Source organism: Pseudorasbora parva, chromosome 23 (assembly GCF_024679245.1).
Source record: "Pseudorasbora parva isolate DD20220531a chromosome 23, ASM2467924v1, whole genome shotgun sequence".
Classification (NCBI taxonomy): Eukaryota; Metazoa; Chordata; class Actinopteri; order Cypriniformes; family Gobionidae; genus Pseudorasbora; species Pseudorasbora parva.
This window is the reverse complement of record NC_090194.1, coordinates 11,851,452-11,865,495: the sequence shown is the minus strand read 5'-3', so window position 1 is coordinate 11,865,495 and position 14,044 is coordinate 11,851,452. Positions and strand designations below refer to the sequence as shown.

Sequence of the window (14,044 nt, the reverse complement as noted above, 5' to 3'; positions counted from 1 at the left end):
CACCAACGGCGGTGTCTGCCTTGCAAGGCACCATCCAGCTCATCGGGAGCAGCTGGGGTTAGGTGTCTTGCTCATGGACACCTCGACACTTGGTCAGGTGGAACCGGGGATCGAACCACCAACCTTCCAGTTTGTAGACAACCTACATGAACCACTGAGCCAGGTGGGTTTGTCAGACAGAGTTATGGCACACGGAGCTGAGAATGGTGGACTTATCTAACTCTGGGGGATACGGTGAATAAGCTCCCAAAGAGAAAAAGTCCCAAAAAGTTGTTGTGTTCCTTTAAAGTGCTGTGTATTTATTAGGATATATTAACAGAAATGCAGTATAATATACATAACTATGTTTCAGTGGTGTATAAAGACCTTACATAATGAACTATGTTTTTATTATCTTAGAATGAGCCATTTCTATCTTTATACACCGCAGGTCTCCTTATGTGGGGGATAGGGGATGAGGGCGAATGGTGACCAGTTGCAATTCACAACCTCTCCACTAGATGCTGTTAAAATGTACACAGTGGGCACCTTTAAAGGTATACTGTGTTATAGCAAGTGTGCCACACAAGTCCTGAAAAGTGAAGTCAAAACGTTTGAAAGTTAGTTCAATTTTGATAAAGATTCTGATTTTTTTTCTCTTTATTATAATGTTAAACAAGGTAAATTCTCATTTTATGTTAAATATATAATTTTAGGTAACACAAAGAGTTTCAAAACATATTCCAAGAAAATCACTCTGACCTAATTGAATTAATAGATGCCGTTAAAGTCATGACTCTTCAAGACATTACTAGGATGTTTTATTCAGATTTAAACAAATATTTCTGACACATTCTTGAGCCTCTGTCTTGCCTCATTTTAAAGCATCACAAATGAACCAAGATATTTTTGAGTCATAGGAGCTGCTATTTTTGAACGTCTGAAATCTCAGCCGGTCTTGGCGGCAAATCTGCAAGTGGTATGGTCTGAAACCATTACATAAGAGAGAGGAACAGAGCAAAGACAAAAAAGTAAGGCCACACGATAGATTGCACACTATAAAATACACCAACAATTGACCCTCTCCGCAAATGGATCTTTTGTTTCCGTTCTCCCCGGAGTACTTTTCTTTGAATATAATCCAAGTCTTTTGGCAAGAAAGAAATGATTACACATAATAACAGCCTAAGACAAACATCATTGGCACTGACGGCTCTCCATGGTTTCACATGGCTCTCCACTTTTGTTCTAGTTCCCCTCGTCTCTCTCGGCTTTCCAGCACATGCTAAAGGTTCTTTAAAGATAAAACAGGAAAAAAAGCTAGACGACATTTTCTCAAAGAATCTCATATACTTACAAACATCATTATACACATTGTACACAGGGCAGTATGGACCAAGTCTAGCCAAAATTGTACGTTCCAAACATGTCGCTGACGAATCCTTGCAGTTCGCTGGAAACAAATGTGAAAAATTAAAAAGGTTTTTTTTTTTTCTTTGAACAAAAGAAACATTTTACATGGAATTATTGGTAATAATCAAGGCAGTGAGCAATATTTTACTGATGTGCAAGGGGGATAGCGAAGAGTGTTTTTATAATGGATACTTTATATCTCTTGGTAAATATACATAGAGTGTTCATCGATGGGTCACATGATCGCCAGGCTGCATTTTACAGCATGTTTTAAATCATCTGCCCATTATAATATAAGAGAACGTGGGCTACTTTCCTCTTGGCAAGAGAAGACATTTATAGAAGTTCTCTGTGTTTTCTGTCAGCTCCTCAATGTCCAAGTTCGCTCCTCCCCTTCTCTTGGATGGGGCAGTGGTGTTTTGAGTCTCTCAGACGCTCCTTCTAAAGATTTGATGTTTTTTGTTGTTGCTGTTGTTGTTGTTTCGACTGGTTTTTAAAGATGGCGTGTGATACACACATACACACACACACTAAGAGAGAGAAAGATCAATGTCACTTTAGAGAAGTTCTTTGATTGAGGTCAGAAGAATCCATCAGATGCTTCCTGGTGTTGTAGAGTCAGGTTGTGTTTACAGAACCTGATTGACCAGTGCAAAGGCCAGTGTCAGTGTGGCGGCAGAAACACTGATTGAAGTCACAGATGAATGTCTGGCTCTGTTGTTGTCAGCCTGGTGAGAGCCCACCGAGTCAATGGATCCCTCCATATTGGGGTTTAACACATTCTGCAGAAACATTATAATATTTTTTAGTTGTATACATTGTACAAATTTTCTGATTACGAGTCATTCATGTCCCTTATTGTACACAGTAACATTTAAAAATGTGCTGGAATTTAAGAGGTATTTATATAAAAGCATATAGGAAACTTTCATAACTATGCCCTAAAGTGCTTAGGGCGTGTCCAAATACAATTTTGTTAGTTTAACGACAGGAAAAAGTGCACAGCGCAGGGTCTAAAAGGGTTGACCTTTGGGCATAATGTGCAATAAACCAATCAAAGTCTCATCTGCCATTCCATTTAAAAGCTAGTTGCGCTCGCACCATGGCGGATTCACTATTTACATGGCAGAATTTAAAAGCGGAAAAAACATAGACTGTAAAAAAGTATGAACGCAGTGTCCGTGATGTCACCCATTGGATTCCGATAAGCCAATCCGAAGCGTAAAGTAGGGGCGAGCTGGCCATTGTCATCTTGCTATCGTGTCATTGTGTGTCACTCCCAGATAACAGAAAATGGGCAAAGAGGCGGGATGTGGGTGGATTTTATGTGACACAATGACTATAGACGGCAGATAAATGGCTATCCACCTGTCACTCAACGTAACCACACCCTTAATTATACAGAACTTTAAGCCTTTATATAATGTAAACAAATAAGTTATAAAAAAATCACCCCCCTCAGAGTTGTCATGAAAGGCAAAATTAGCCGTATAGACCAAAACCACAATTTGTACCAGGCTGTGAACATGTTTTTTTTTTTTTTTTTTTTTTTTTTTTTTGCTGTAAAGTTGGGAATTGTAACATGGGGCTCAATGAGATTCTGCTCCCTTCTGGAGCCTGTCCCTAGTGGCCAGTTTAGGATTTGCAGTTTAAAATACTTCCGTATTAGCTTTAAGAGAGATCGCAGGATTTAAAAAAAATTTTTTTTTTTATGATGGTTGTAAGTATATTCACATCCTGATAGCAATCTCTTAGTTAAGTGGTCAAAATGTATTTATATTTATATATCATCTGTGGAAGGCATAGGACTATACAATTTTCGACCAATTATGCATTCAGTTCAGTTCAGTTCAAATCTAATCTGCCCGCGAGTGTTGTCTAGCAACTGTCAATACCCATCTGAGCTGTAAACGCCAAACTCTTGATGAGCCAATCGCATTGTGTATAGAGTCAGTCACATAATGATGCCTGCGTTGCGCTTGCATGCTTCTAGTCAACACAGAAGTTGGCGAATGGCGGTCATTCGAATCAGCTTTGACCGCGACTCTGGAAGACTTGAAATTAAGCTTTTCTCTGAGAAAAGAACAAAGAACGGCACTGAAGTCATTCTTAAGAAGGGAAGATGTGTTCGGAGTTTTGCCGACCGGATACGCCGAATGTTTAATCTGTCAACGAGCTCTGCTTCACCTTCGTTGCTCTGGTTGGTTGTAGCACTGGTAGCTCTATCCTATCGCGTGCCGAGGGAGTTTGAAAGACAACCGTTTATCCCGCCCCTCGGATTGAGCCCTGTCAATGGTGAGTTTCCAGACCAAACATCTTGATGTGGGTCTGGCTTGTCAGGCTAGCATTCAGTCTAAATAGATGGAAACCCGTGACTTTATACTCGGAGTAGTTTGTGACTCGAATGTATGCATTTCAGTGGCAGCAGTAAGATTGGGATAATGTAAGTACAGCTCTTTAAGTTTAAGTAGAGATGTTATTTGTTCAGGGAATAAGAAGGCACTTTAATTATAAAATAAAATAAAAAAACACAAAATAGAGGACAAGTTTGAAATGTTTCTTACCTCATCAGCACATTCAAAACTGTTAGAAGGAGAACATTTCTGCTCACTGTCCTGTGAAAATTGAAATAATTAGTATTCTTAGGATTGCATCCATAACCTCAATACCGCACTGGTCAATGTTGATTTTGTTTGGATGCCCAACATCCACCATTCCATTACATAATTACCCAAGACAGACACTAAACTGTAGTGGAACAGTATAATAGGGATGTTGAAGTGAATTGTGTAATTCTTTGGATGTTAAATACTTTTATTACACGGCTCTGTGAAATGCTTGATTCTGATTGGTCAATCGCGCATTCCAGCGGTACGTTATTTCCAGATAACACCCGCTCATACGGGTACTACGAGTTACTTGACCGGTACTACTTCTATGCTTAACGCTGGCGCCATCTTGTGGCTTAAACAGCCGTGGGTTACAATGGAAGACTTCAAGGCAGGTTTCCTTTATAATGTTTTAATATAGATATTTTTCTTACACAAACACATCGATTCGAATCAGAAGGCTCTATTAACCCATCGGAGCCGCGTGGAGCACGTTATTTGACGGACAGCTGCATTTTTATGGACTTCAAACACAACTACAACTAGGCTACTGCTTGGATTAACGTTAGCCTGGACTTTTTAAATATAACTCCGATTGTATTTGTCTGAAAGAAGAATGTCATATACAGCTATAACTTGAGGGTGAGTAAATCATTGGCTTGGCTTCATTTTTGGGTGAACTAACCCTTTCAGCATTAATTTTCAACATTTAGCAGCAATAGATAAAGGCTTAAAGCAGGTTGCTTTACTGTTTTTCTTCGCGGAAGCTTTGCGTAAGAACTAATAAAATATTTAATCTCAAGACAATATTTTGTGTCTAATAATTATTTATTTGAGAATAGTAGCCGTGTAATAAGCGGGATAATGTACACCCAGCCGGTTGTTATCGCAGAATAAACCCCGACAGAGTGATCAGGACCCCGACGCGAAGCGGAGTACATTATCCCTTACTTATCCTAGATTAATATGAAGAGACTGTAAGTAAGCCATTTATAGGTTTGATTCTCCTAAATAGTAAAGATGACATCGCTGTGAAATCATAATGTGTGTTTCTTTGAGCAGCTCAACAAGCCTGACATAACAACATTGGCCCCTTTCACACTTAGAGTCTTTACTGGTAAATTACTGATAAATTACTGGTAACAGATCATGTGTGAACAGGACCTTTTGCAAAATAATGGTAAATTGGTTCTGGCAATTTACCAGTAAGGACAGTTGTAACATTACCAGTAAATTACTGGTAATGTTCTCTGTGTGAATGCAGCATGAAGATGCCAGAAACCAGAACGTGCTGATATAAGAAGTCTGCTTGGGCCAATCATAAAGACTTATATATAGAAGATGATGTGATTACTCTGCGCTGTTTAAAGTAAGGTTTTTCATCATTTTTCTGTTTAAATATGCGCTAAATGATCATCTTTGACCGCTGCACCGTGTCTCTCAGCTTTTTTAACATCTCAAAAACTCGAGACTCAGCCTTCTTTTCCATTCATCAACGATGAGTAGCATGTTTTAAGAGCAAACACATTCTGTTTGATCATCCCTTATGCCTGTAACTCAGACGTCCAAAAGATGTAGTCAAGTTGAACAGATAGTGAAACTAAAGTGCTTCTCCTCGTGCGGGCAGATGAACACAACGGTGCAGTGTTTATAGATAATTTTCTGATGACTGTCATCACAGAATTTACTATTTTGCTGTTGCTGTGGGAAGGGTCTCCTAATGGTAAAAAGGGCCACTGCTTGTGTGAACAGCATATTTGTGTATTTACTGGTAAAGTAATTCTGGTAATTTTACAGTAATTTACCGGAATTGCTGAGTGAAAGGGGCTATTGTCTCAACCAATCACATTAGTTTTAGTTGGGACTATCCATTTGGCTGACCAATGACAGACATTAGAAACATACTCTTTATATATTCAGAAATCAGTTGACTGTGAAGATGGTAATGATGTGGCCAGTCATGTTAGATGGATTCACTTCTTAAGTGTTACTTCTCTGAATTGTCACTCATATCAAGGTGCTTTAGGCAGGTGAGTTCTTCACATGCCATGAAGCAGAATAAACGCAATGGATGCTCTTAATAATAGAAAGTTATTACACAATCGTGCACTCAACATATTTAATATGTTCTCAGCTAGTTATATTTTTTAAGCCATAATATAAAATTTTGCTGCCAGAGTTCGCTTATTTAAAACAAAGACATAGATTGATGACGACTTGATTTCGCAAAGCTTTTATTATGGCAGTCCTGTGGGCAAAAATGCCTTGTTGATGCTAGAGGTCAGAGGAGAATGGGCTGACGGATTCAAGCTGATAGAAGAGCAACCTTGACTGAAATAACCACTCGTTTTAACTGAGGTATGCAGCAAAGCATTTGTGAAGCCACAACACGCACAACCTTGAGGCGGATGGGCTACAACAGCAGAAGACTCCACCAGGTACCACTCATCTCCACTACAAATTGGAAAAAGAGGCTACAATTTGCACAAGCTCACCAAAATTGGAAAGTTGAAGATTGGAAAAATATTGCCTGGTCTGATGAGTCTCTATTTCTGTTGAGACATTCAGATGGTAGAGTCAGAATTTGGTGTAAACCAGTGGTTCTCAAACCTGTCCTGGAGGACCACCAGCCCTGCACATTTTGTATGTCTCACAATATCTAACACACTTGATTCAACTTATGAGCTCATTAGTAGAGACTGCAATATCTGAAATGTGTGTGTCAGATATTGGGAGACATACAAGATGTGCAGGGCTGGTGGTCCTCCAGGACAGGTTGGAGAACCACTGGCGTAAACAGAATGAGAACATGGATCCATCACGCCTTGTTACCACTGTGCAGGCTGCTGCTGGTGGTGGTGTAATGGTGTGCGGGATGTTTCTTGCCACACTTTAGGCCCCTTATTGCCAATTGAGCATCGTTTAAATGCCACGGCCTACCTGAGCATTTCTTCTGATCATGTCCATCCCTTTATGACCACCATGCACCCATCCTCTTATGGCTACTTCCAGCAGGATAATGCACCATGTCACAAAGCTTGAATCATTTCAAATTGGTTTCTTGAACATGACAATGAGTTCACTACTAAAATGGCCCTCAGAGTCACCAGCTCTCAACCCAATAGAGCATCTTTGGGATGTAGTGGACCAGGAGCTTCATGCCCTGGATGTGCATCCCACAAATCTCCATCAACTGCAAGATGCTATCCTATCAATATGGGCCAACATTTGCTTTCAGTGCTTTCAGTACCTTGTTGAATCAATGCCACGTTGAATTAAGGCTGTTCTGAAGGTGAACGGGGGTCAAACACAGTATTAGTACGGTGTTCCTAATAATCCTTTAGGTGAGTGTGTGTGTGTGTGTGTGTGTATATATATATATATATATATATATATATATATATATATATATATATATATATTAGGGCCGGGACTTTAACGCGTTAATTAAGATTAATTAATTACGTGACTTTAACGCGTTAATTAATTACGCAAAAACATTTTTTTTACCACACTTATTTTTGCACCGTGGAACGTTTTTCAATGAATGAGTTTCGACGGACCAATTATACTGGAACATCAACTAGCGCTCCGGAGTTATGACAACAACAAACCATGTGAACATGAACGAAGCTATGGAACGAAGAAGCTGATGAGACCGCTTTGCTCGGCCCCGTGGATGGGAAATTTTGTTTTAAAAAACGAAAGAATGGAAGCGTCGTCAAGAGCAGGGTTGTGAGCAAGCTATACAACAAGGAATTCGCGTATCACCGCAGCACATCGAGCCTCAAATATCACAAATACGCTTTTGCTACACTTAATGGCAAACATTGCGCTTGTCTGCTGGACGGAAATAAATAAACTATATTTTGTTGATTAAGCTTATGTATTCAGTCATTATTCAATGGTATACTAAAAATACATGTGAAAAATTACTTCTCATTGTTCTCAGGTCAAATATTTATATGCAATTAAAATGTGATTAATTAATTAAAAAGCCTCTAATTAATTAGATTAATTTTTTTAATCGAGTCCCGGCCCTAATATATATAATTGTTGTTGGTTTATTTGATAATCGTCGTTGGGTTAAACCTGCTGGGTCACAATGCTAGGTTGATTCTACCCAGCGCTTGGTTGTTTCACATGCTTCCCGCCTTTAATCGTTTAAATTCGCTCCCAAACTGTCATTTTGAAAGGGCAATGCAAAAGGCAAAGCCACTGGTTGCAGATGTTTTAAGATAAGTTCATATGTTTTCATTAATAATCATTTAATTTGCATAATTATAGTTTTGTTTTGTTTTTTCGCGGCAACAATTCTTAAGCTTACATAACGTTAAGACGACAAAAGTTTTACCTCAGAATCCGATGCAATGTACTTGTTAGTTTAGGTAGGCATGTGAGACGATAGATTAATACAGTTTGTGATTACACGGAACCATAATCCCCTTACGAAAATTAATCATGGTTTTATAGGGATGTCACAAGTACCAGTACGATCGGTGAAATTTTAAAAATGTGACGATAGCTGTATAGCATCGACTCACAAGTAGACTATATTTGGTCCCGCAGCTGCGTTCAGTCGCGTCACGCAGGGCTCCAGACTGTAGCCGAATATATACCAGTGTCTGTGTATATTAAATACTATTTAAATATTACTCTTCCATGTTTTGCATCTCTGTGTGAATGACGGGGGCACGTGCGCGTGCGTGTACACACACGAGCACCACACACGCTCGCTGTCTTTTTTGCATCTGCCGTGTCTTACCGTTTAATTTTAAGAGTGTGTATATATATATAATTTGTTCTAGTGTTTTGGGGATATTTTAATAAAAAAATGTAATCCACGCTTGTCCCGAACCATTTCCCAAAATCCTCCCGGTCTCACACCTGAACTCATGTTCTCATTATTTCTCCCGCTCTCCCCGGATTCTCTGCTCCTGGTCTTTGTCATTAGCACTCCTTTTATATTTTACTCTCTTCCAGCACTCCTGGTCAGGTCTAATGTTGATGTTACCCTAATGTTGCTTGGTTGTTTTTTTGTTTTGTTCCCGTTTGTTTCCTTCGACTATTAAAACCCATCCTTTGTTTGAATTCCAAGCCCACTGTCATCCCTGCTACACTAATAGCCATAACATATATGTGTGCCTTTAACTACAAAACAATCATAAACATAATAAACATCTGCAGCCACTTCAATGCAAACCCATAATTAAGAAGCTTTACGAAAAATTGCAAAATGGTTTACCTGATTGATTGTCAAAGGACCTGGTTTTCCCACAAGAAAAAAAATCAGTTTTTAGAGCTTTTTTTAAGGAAGGAAGGAAGGAAGGATGCAAGGAAGGATGCAAGGAAGGAAGGAAGGAAGGAAGGAAGGAAGGAAGAAAGAAAGAAAGAAAGAAAGAAAGAAAGAAAGAAAGAAAGAAAGAAAGAAAGAAAGAAAGAAAGAAAGAAAGAAAGAAAGAAAGAAAGAAAGAAAGAAAGAGAAAGAGATTTTTTAAGATAAAATACTGACTTCAGAGGACGCTGTTGAAACGAAAGCAAACCAACAGAAACCCAAGCAGAACTTCACAGGCATGGTGACATTAATAAGTAAGACTAATAACTGATAGTTTCAGTGCCCTATTTAACAGCACAGTCAAATCCCAAACTACATCAAGAAATGGATTCATCTCAGAAAACATGAATTTCCTTTTGTAGCCATCTGTAAACATCCCATGGCAAATTCACTAAACAGTTGCAACCATTTTGCGCCCACAATATTTCAACGCTAACCCTGCATCATATTCACCCACCACCTGTAATCCAGTTTAACCAGGCACTATCTGCTCTTGTGTGGCAACACAAGGATGAAAATGCCGTTAAACTCTGTAACGTCATATGCTTTTACTCTTGTGTATATCTTCCCAAATGAGGCTGGGTATTTTGCCATATTTAATAGAATCTCAAACAATTCCAGTAATCTGTAAACTAATTTATTTATCTGTTCGGATAGAAAGCAGCACTTTTGTTTTAGCTTATGCACAATTTAATGATTTCCTCATTGTAGATAATCATGTTTTCAAGTGCTTTTCTATATATGGGCAATTGATGCTGTTCATGAACCTCTAAAGACAAAAAACAGTGAAATTAATGGAAAACCTATATTTGTAAAGGCACGTATTGTCATATTCAGCACAAAAATGCATTCTTTCTATGCAGCTATACCAATTTTCTTTTTTCAAAATAAAATGTTGCCATGGATAGAATAGCATTGGAACAAAGGTTCAAACAGAGTAAGTATCAAGTGAAGCTATCTTGAAATAGTAAATCTTGTATCTGCACAAAGGTGTTATGTCTTACAATATCCACCCAAAAATATCCACAATTTTAGATTTTTTGTAACAAATATATATCATGCTATAAATTGAAATTCCAACCATTATAGAAATGGATGTGTTTTCTCCTTGTTTTTATGAAAAACTTTTTTTTTTTTTTCAATGAGACACAAGTAGCCACAGACCTGAAATTCTTGAGTACAGCTGCATATTCAATTAACACATTCCAAAATCTAATTGTTTTACCAAAAGCACAAGTTCAACACATTCAACTTGCAGCAAGCAATCAAACAGAGATAAGCAGCAACGTCAGATACCACTTTTCACAGATTGACTGTTGCCTCCTATGACAATTGCCAGAGACATAAATTAAAATAGTTATTTCCCGTGCGACTACATGATATTTCTGTCTGTGGAGTCTTCATAATTTGTTTCAGCATGGATGAGAGAGTACAGTCATTTTCTTCAGTACCCAGGGGCTTATAACAGAATCCTCAGGACTTAGGACGGAACTGTGAGGCACGATATGATGGAAGTAGCCACACAAAGCCATATCTCCATAATGCAGCCCCTTACAAAGTTGGATTAGCTAACAAATTAGTGTTTATGATGACATCACTCATTTACATAGGATTACATGGCTTCCTGTATGCAAGCGAAATCATACTAACCAAACCATCCTTTATATCAAATCGACAAGCAGTTTAACATCTAGACTTTTACTGAGGAGAGAGAAGGGTTAATACATAGGCCAGATTCAAACCTTAATCTTACATCTGAGCGCCAAGGCTCAGTATTTCATGAGCATGTGCATTAACCAGTGTGTCATGGCGGACAGCTTTCTCCAGGTATACAGAAGCTGGTGTGGACAGCCATGCTGCATGTCCGCTCTGAATGTACATTGCATGAGCTGACAACTGCTCTTATTTTATGAATTATTCATCTACATGTTGAATTATACAAAAGTGTTTTACCTTCCGCTAGACACTCTGCATATATTCAGGTAAAACATGATTCTATCCCCCGCAAAAGAGGAATTCTCCTTCCCACAGTTATTTAAATGATTGTAATAGCTGGTTTCCTCAAAGTTTGGCCTAGATTTAAGCAAGGTTTAATGGAATATTCGTGTTTTGCTTTTGAAACATGCACGAGTCAGTGATACAGGTTTCAGCATTTATCTTGACATTCAGATCAATTTTGATGTTAGTATAGGTCAGGACATGCACATGGCTTTCTAAATTAAATGGAGGATTATGGATTTCCAGGAGACTATTGGGTAATTTTTGACTTTTCAGTGTATTTTTTCAATTAAGCACTGAACGTCTATTTCATGCTATAAGAGCTGAGTGCTACAGTAGCTTTCCTTTTTTGGTCGCCAAAAGTTGAAAAATGTTCTTCAAAGTCACTTTTTCCCAGCCATCCAATCGCAGTGGAGGAGGGCTGGGACAAATACCACAACAACGGAACAAATTTACTTAAAACAATGGCCAGAGCAAGTACTTTTACATTCTTTCTAAATATAAAAATGTTGAAACAATCTACAAAAAAATTAAATAATTAAAAAATACTAGTAATACTTCAGCAGGTATTCTGTATCATGGCAACCAAAGCTCCACAACTGAAAAAAAAAAGAATAAAAAAAAAACCCTGCTGTGCCGCCAAAGAGCTGTCAAGCTACGTGTTTTCAGAAGTGCTGGCTAAAAATGGACACATGGCCTAAGGGTTGCCAGCAGCATAATAAAAACAACCCACTGTCCAACAAGCCCAATGACCAATTAAACTAGCCCAAATACCATAACTCAAAATATGCCACTGACATACCTAAAATATGAATTGAAATACATAAAACACTTCCCAACCACTGTCCTCTTCACAATATATATTATATATAATATAGCTGATGAACAAAATCTTTTGGTGTATGTAAATATCCTTTATTTTTTAACTATTTGAAAATGTAAAGTTGTAATTGCGAGTTATAAAGTTAGAATTGGAAAGTATAAACTTACATTCACATTTATCTTTTAAAATGTGTTATTCTGTGATAGAGAAACAAGCTTCCATTACCTACCAGTGGCCATCACAAAAATATCCTTAATCTGTCTCATAGCACAGTTTTATCATTGGTAGAATCTAAATTATTTCAAAAATTGAGCGTAAGCATCAGCTCTGGCAGGCTAGGTAGTCAAGACGCTGCTAACGCTATTTGGTCTCATCAGCTGGTTCTGCTCAGCTGAGATGCATCAGTGCATCAGCTGTTCACACTCCCCTTGCTGCTAATGGCTATGATATAACAGCGCACATCTTCAAACAGATTCAGTTCGCTTCTAAACTGCTGTTGCTAGCTCTTTGCTGCCTACCACCTCCCCAGCTCCTCCATGTCGTGTATAACGTGGCATTTTACTTTGTCATCGTTGCTGCTCTGTTCATAGGGGGAATAGTTCAGCTCTCACAGCCCTAAACTGTGCGAGCGTTCCCTAATGCTGCTGCTGTCCTCAGACTCTCTGCTATTTCATGGTACTCATGAAAGGTCTGAGGACTACCTGAAAAGAGCCATACTGCCAAAACATTCATTTAGAATTATAAACTTGAATTGCAATTTATTCAAAAATTCCTAAATCATTTGTATTTGTTCTTGATTTAATAGACCTGACAGAACAAGCATTTGAGTCAAATGTAATTTATGGAATGTGTCATGAAAATAAATTTAAAAAAAAATCAAACTGTGCCAACAGTCCCAATTCCATGGTAAAAACATAGCTCAAAACTCATTAATGAAACATGAGCAGAACGAATTTGTGCGTAAATCGATTGTAAAGCCGCTCTGGCGTAAATTTTCGGTTTCACAAAGATGTTCGTATTTTCAAAATGTTAGTTGGTACGAAAGAAATTTACACCTGCTCCCTACCACGAGTAAATGGTGCGTAAAACATTTGACCGTTCTGTTCTAATTTAGGCAAACTGATGACATTTCATTTTGATGCACTATTTAGGCCAGGCCTACCATAATAATATTATAAGAGTTGTAATAAGAGTTGATTTGCCCAGTCTTTTTTGTTTTGTTTTGTTTTTACTGTTTAACGTTGGATAATAGGCAGCGCTCATCACTGTCATTTTTAACCAGGCCGTCCAGTCGCAGTGGAGGAGGGGTGGGAAAAAAACTACACTGACCGCTTTTATTGTAAAGAGTTTTCGTAAAGGTCCATTTTACGCGCAAATTACTCTGAAATTGCTCATATAGTTACGAAAGTTTCATGAATGAGGCCCATAGACATGGCAACTTTATAAGCAAAATAGGTTTAAAAAAAATGTCCGTTTAATAAAGATTTCCTGAACACTCCTTTGTCTGTAATTGGCTAGACAATCAGATAGCCCACCCCCAAACTCACACCATTGGTTGAGTTGTTGCTGTTTTTAGCCATCACTGGGTAATAACATAATGTAATGGACACCAAAGTTTTCAGACCTACCTGAAGGTTAGCGCATGTGGAGAAAACACACGCAGTGTCTATTTGCTTGACATCATTTGAGTTGATGACATGTTTGTTGATGATAGCCGGTTGCAGATTGGTCCGTACTGATGGGACTGCCGAGTGAGACTCTGTGATGGGAACCAGACCAGCATCCGTGCCATAACCAAATGCCTGAATAGCGTTTCCTGCACACCCAAACAAACACACACACACATGCAAATAAAGACATTACAAAATCATGCATAAAAAAGCCATG

At 38.4% G+C, this 14,044-nt stretch overlaps 1 protein-coding gene across 2 annotated transcripts in view; it reads right to left on the bottom strand.

The window, feature by feature from the left end:
- Nucleotides 1-783: 783 nt before the first annotated feature.
- gfra2b (GDNF family receptor alpha 2b) overlaps nucleotides 784-14,044 on the bottom strand; it is a 67,108-nt gene continuing 53,847 nt past the window's right edge. Inside the window, exons 7-9 of one of the 2 annotated variants that reach the window (XM_067433345.1) lie at nucleotides 13,786-13,973; nucleotides 3,957-4,007; nucleotides 784-2,174 (exon numbers count right to left, since the gene is read on the bottom strand). In XM_067433345.1, the coding sequence (XP_067289446.1) occupies nucleotides 2,022-2,174; nucleotides 3,957-4,007; nucleotides 13,786-13,973 (392 nt within the window). In that variant the 3' untranslated portion in view covers nucleotides 784-2,021. The remainder of the gene's footprint in view (nucleotides 2,175-3,956; nucleotides 4,008-13,785; nucleotides 13,974-14,044) is intronic. The other variant, XM_067433346.1, reaches the window with a different exon arrangement.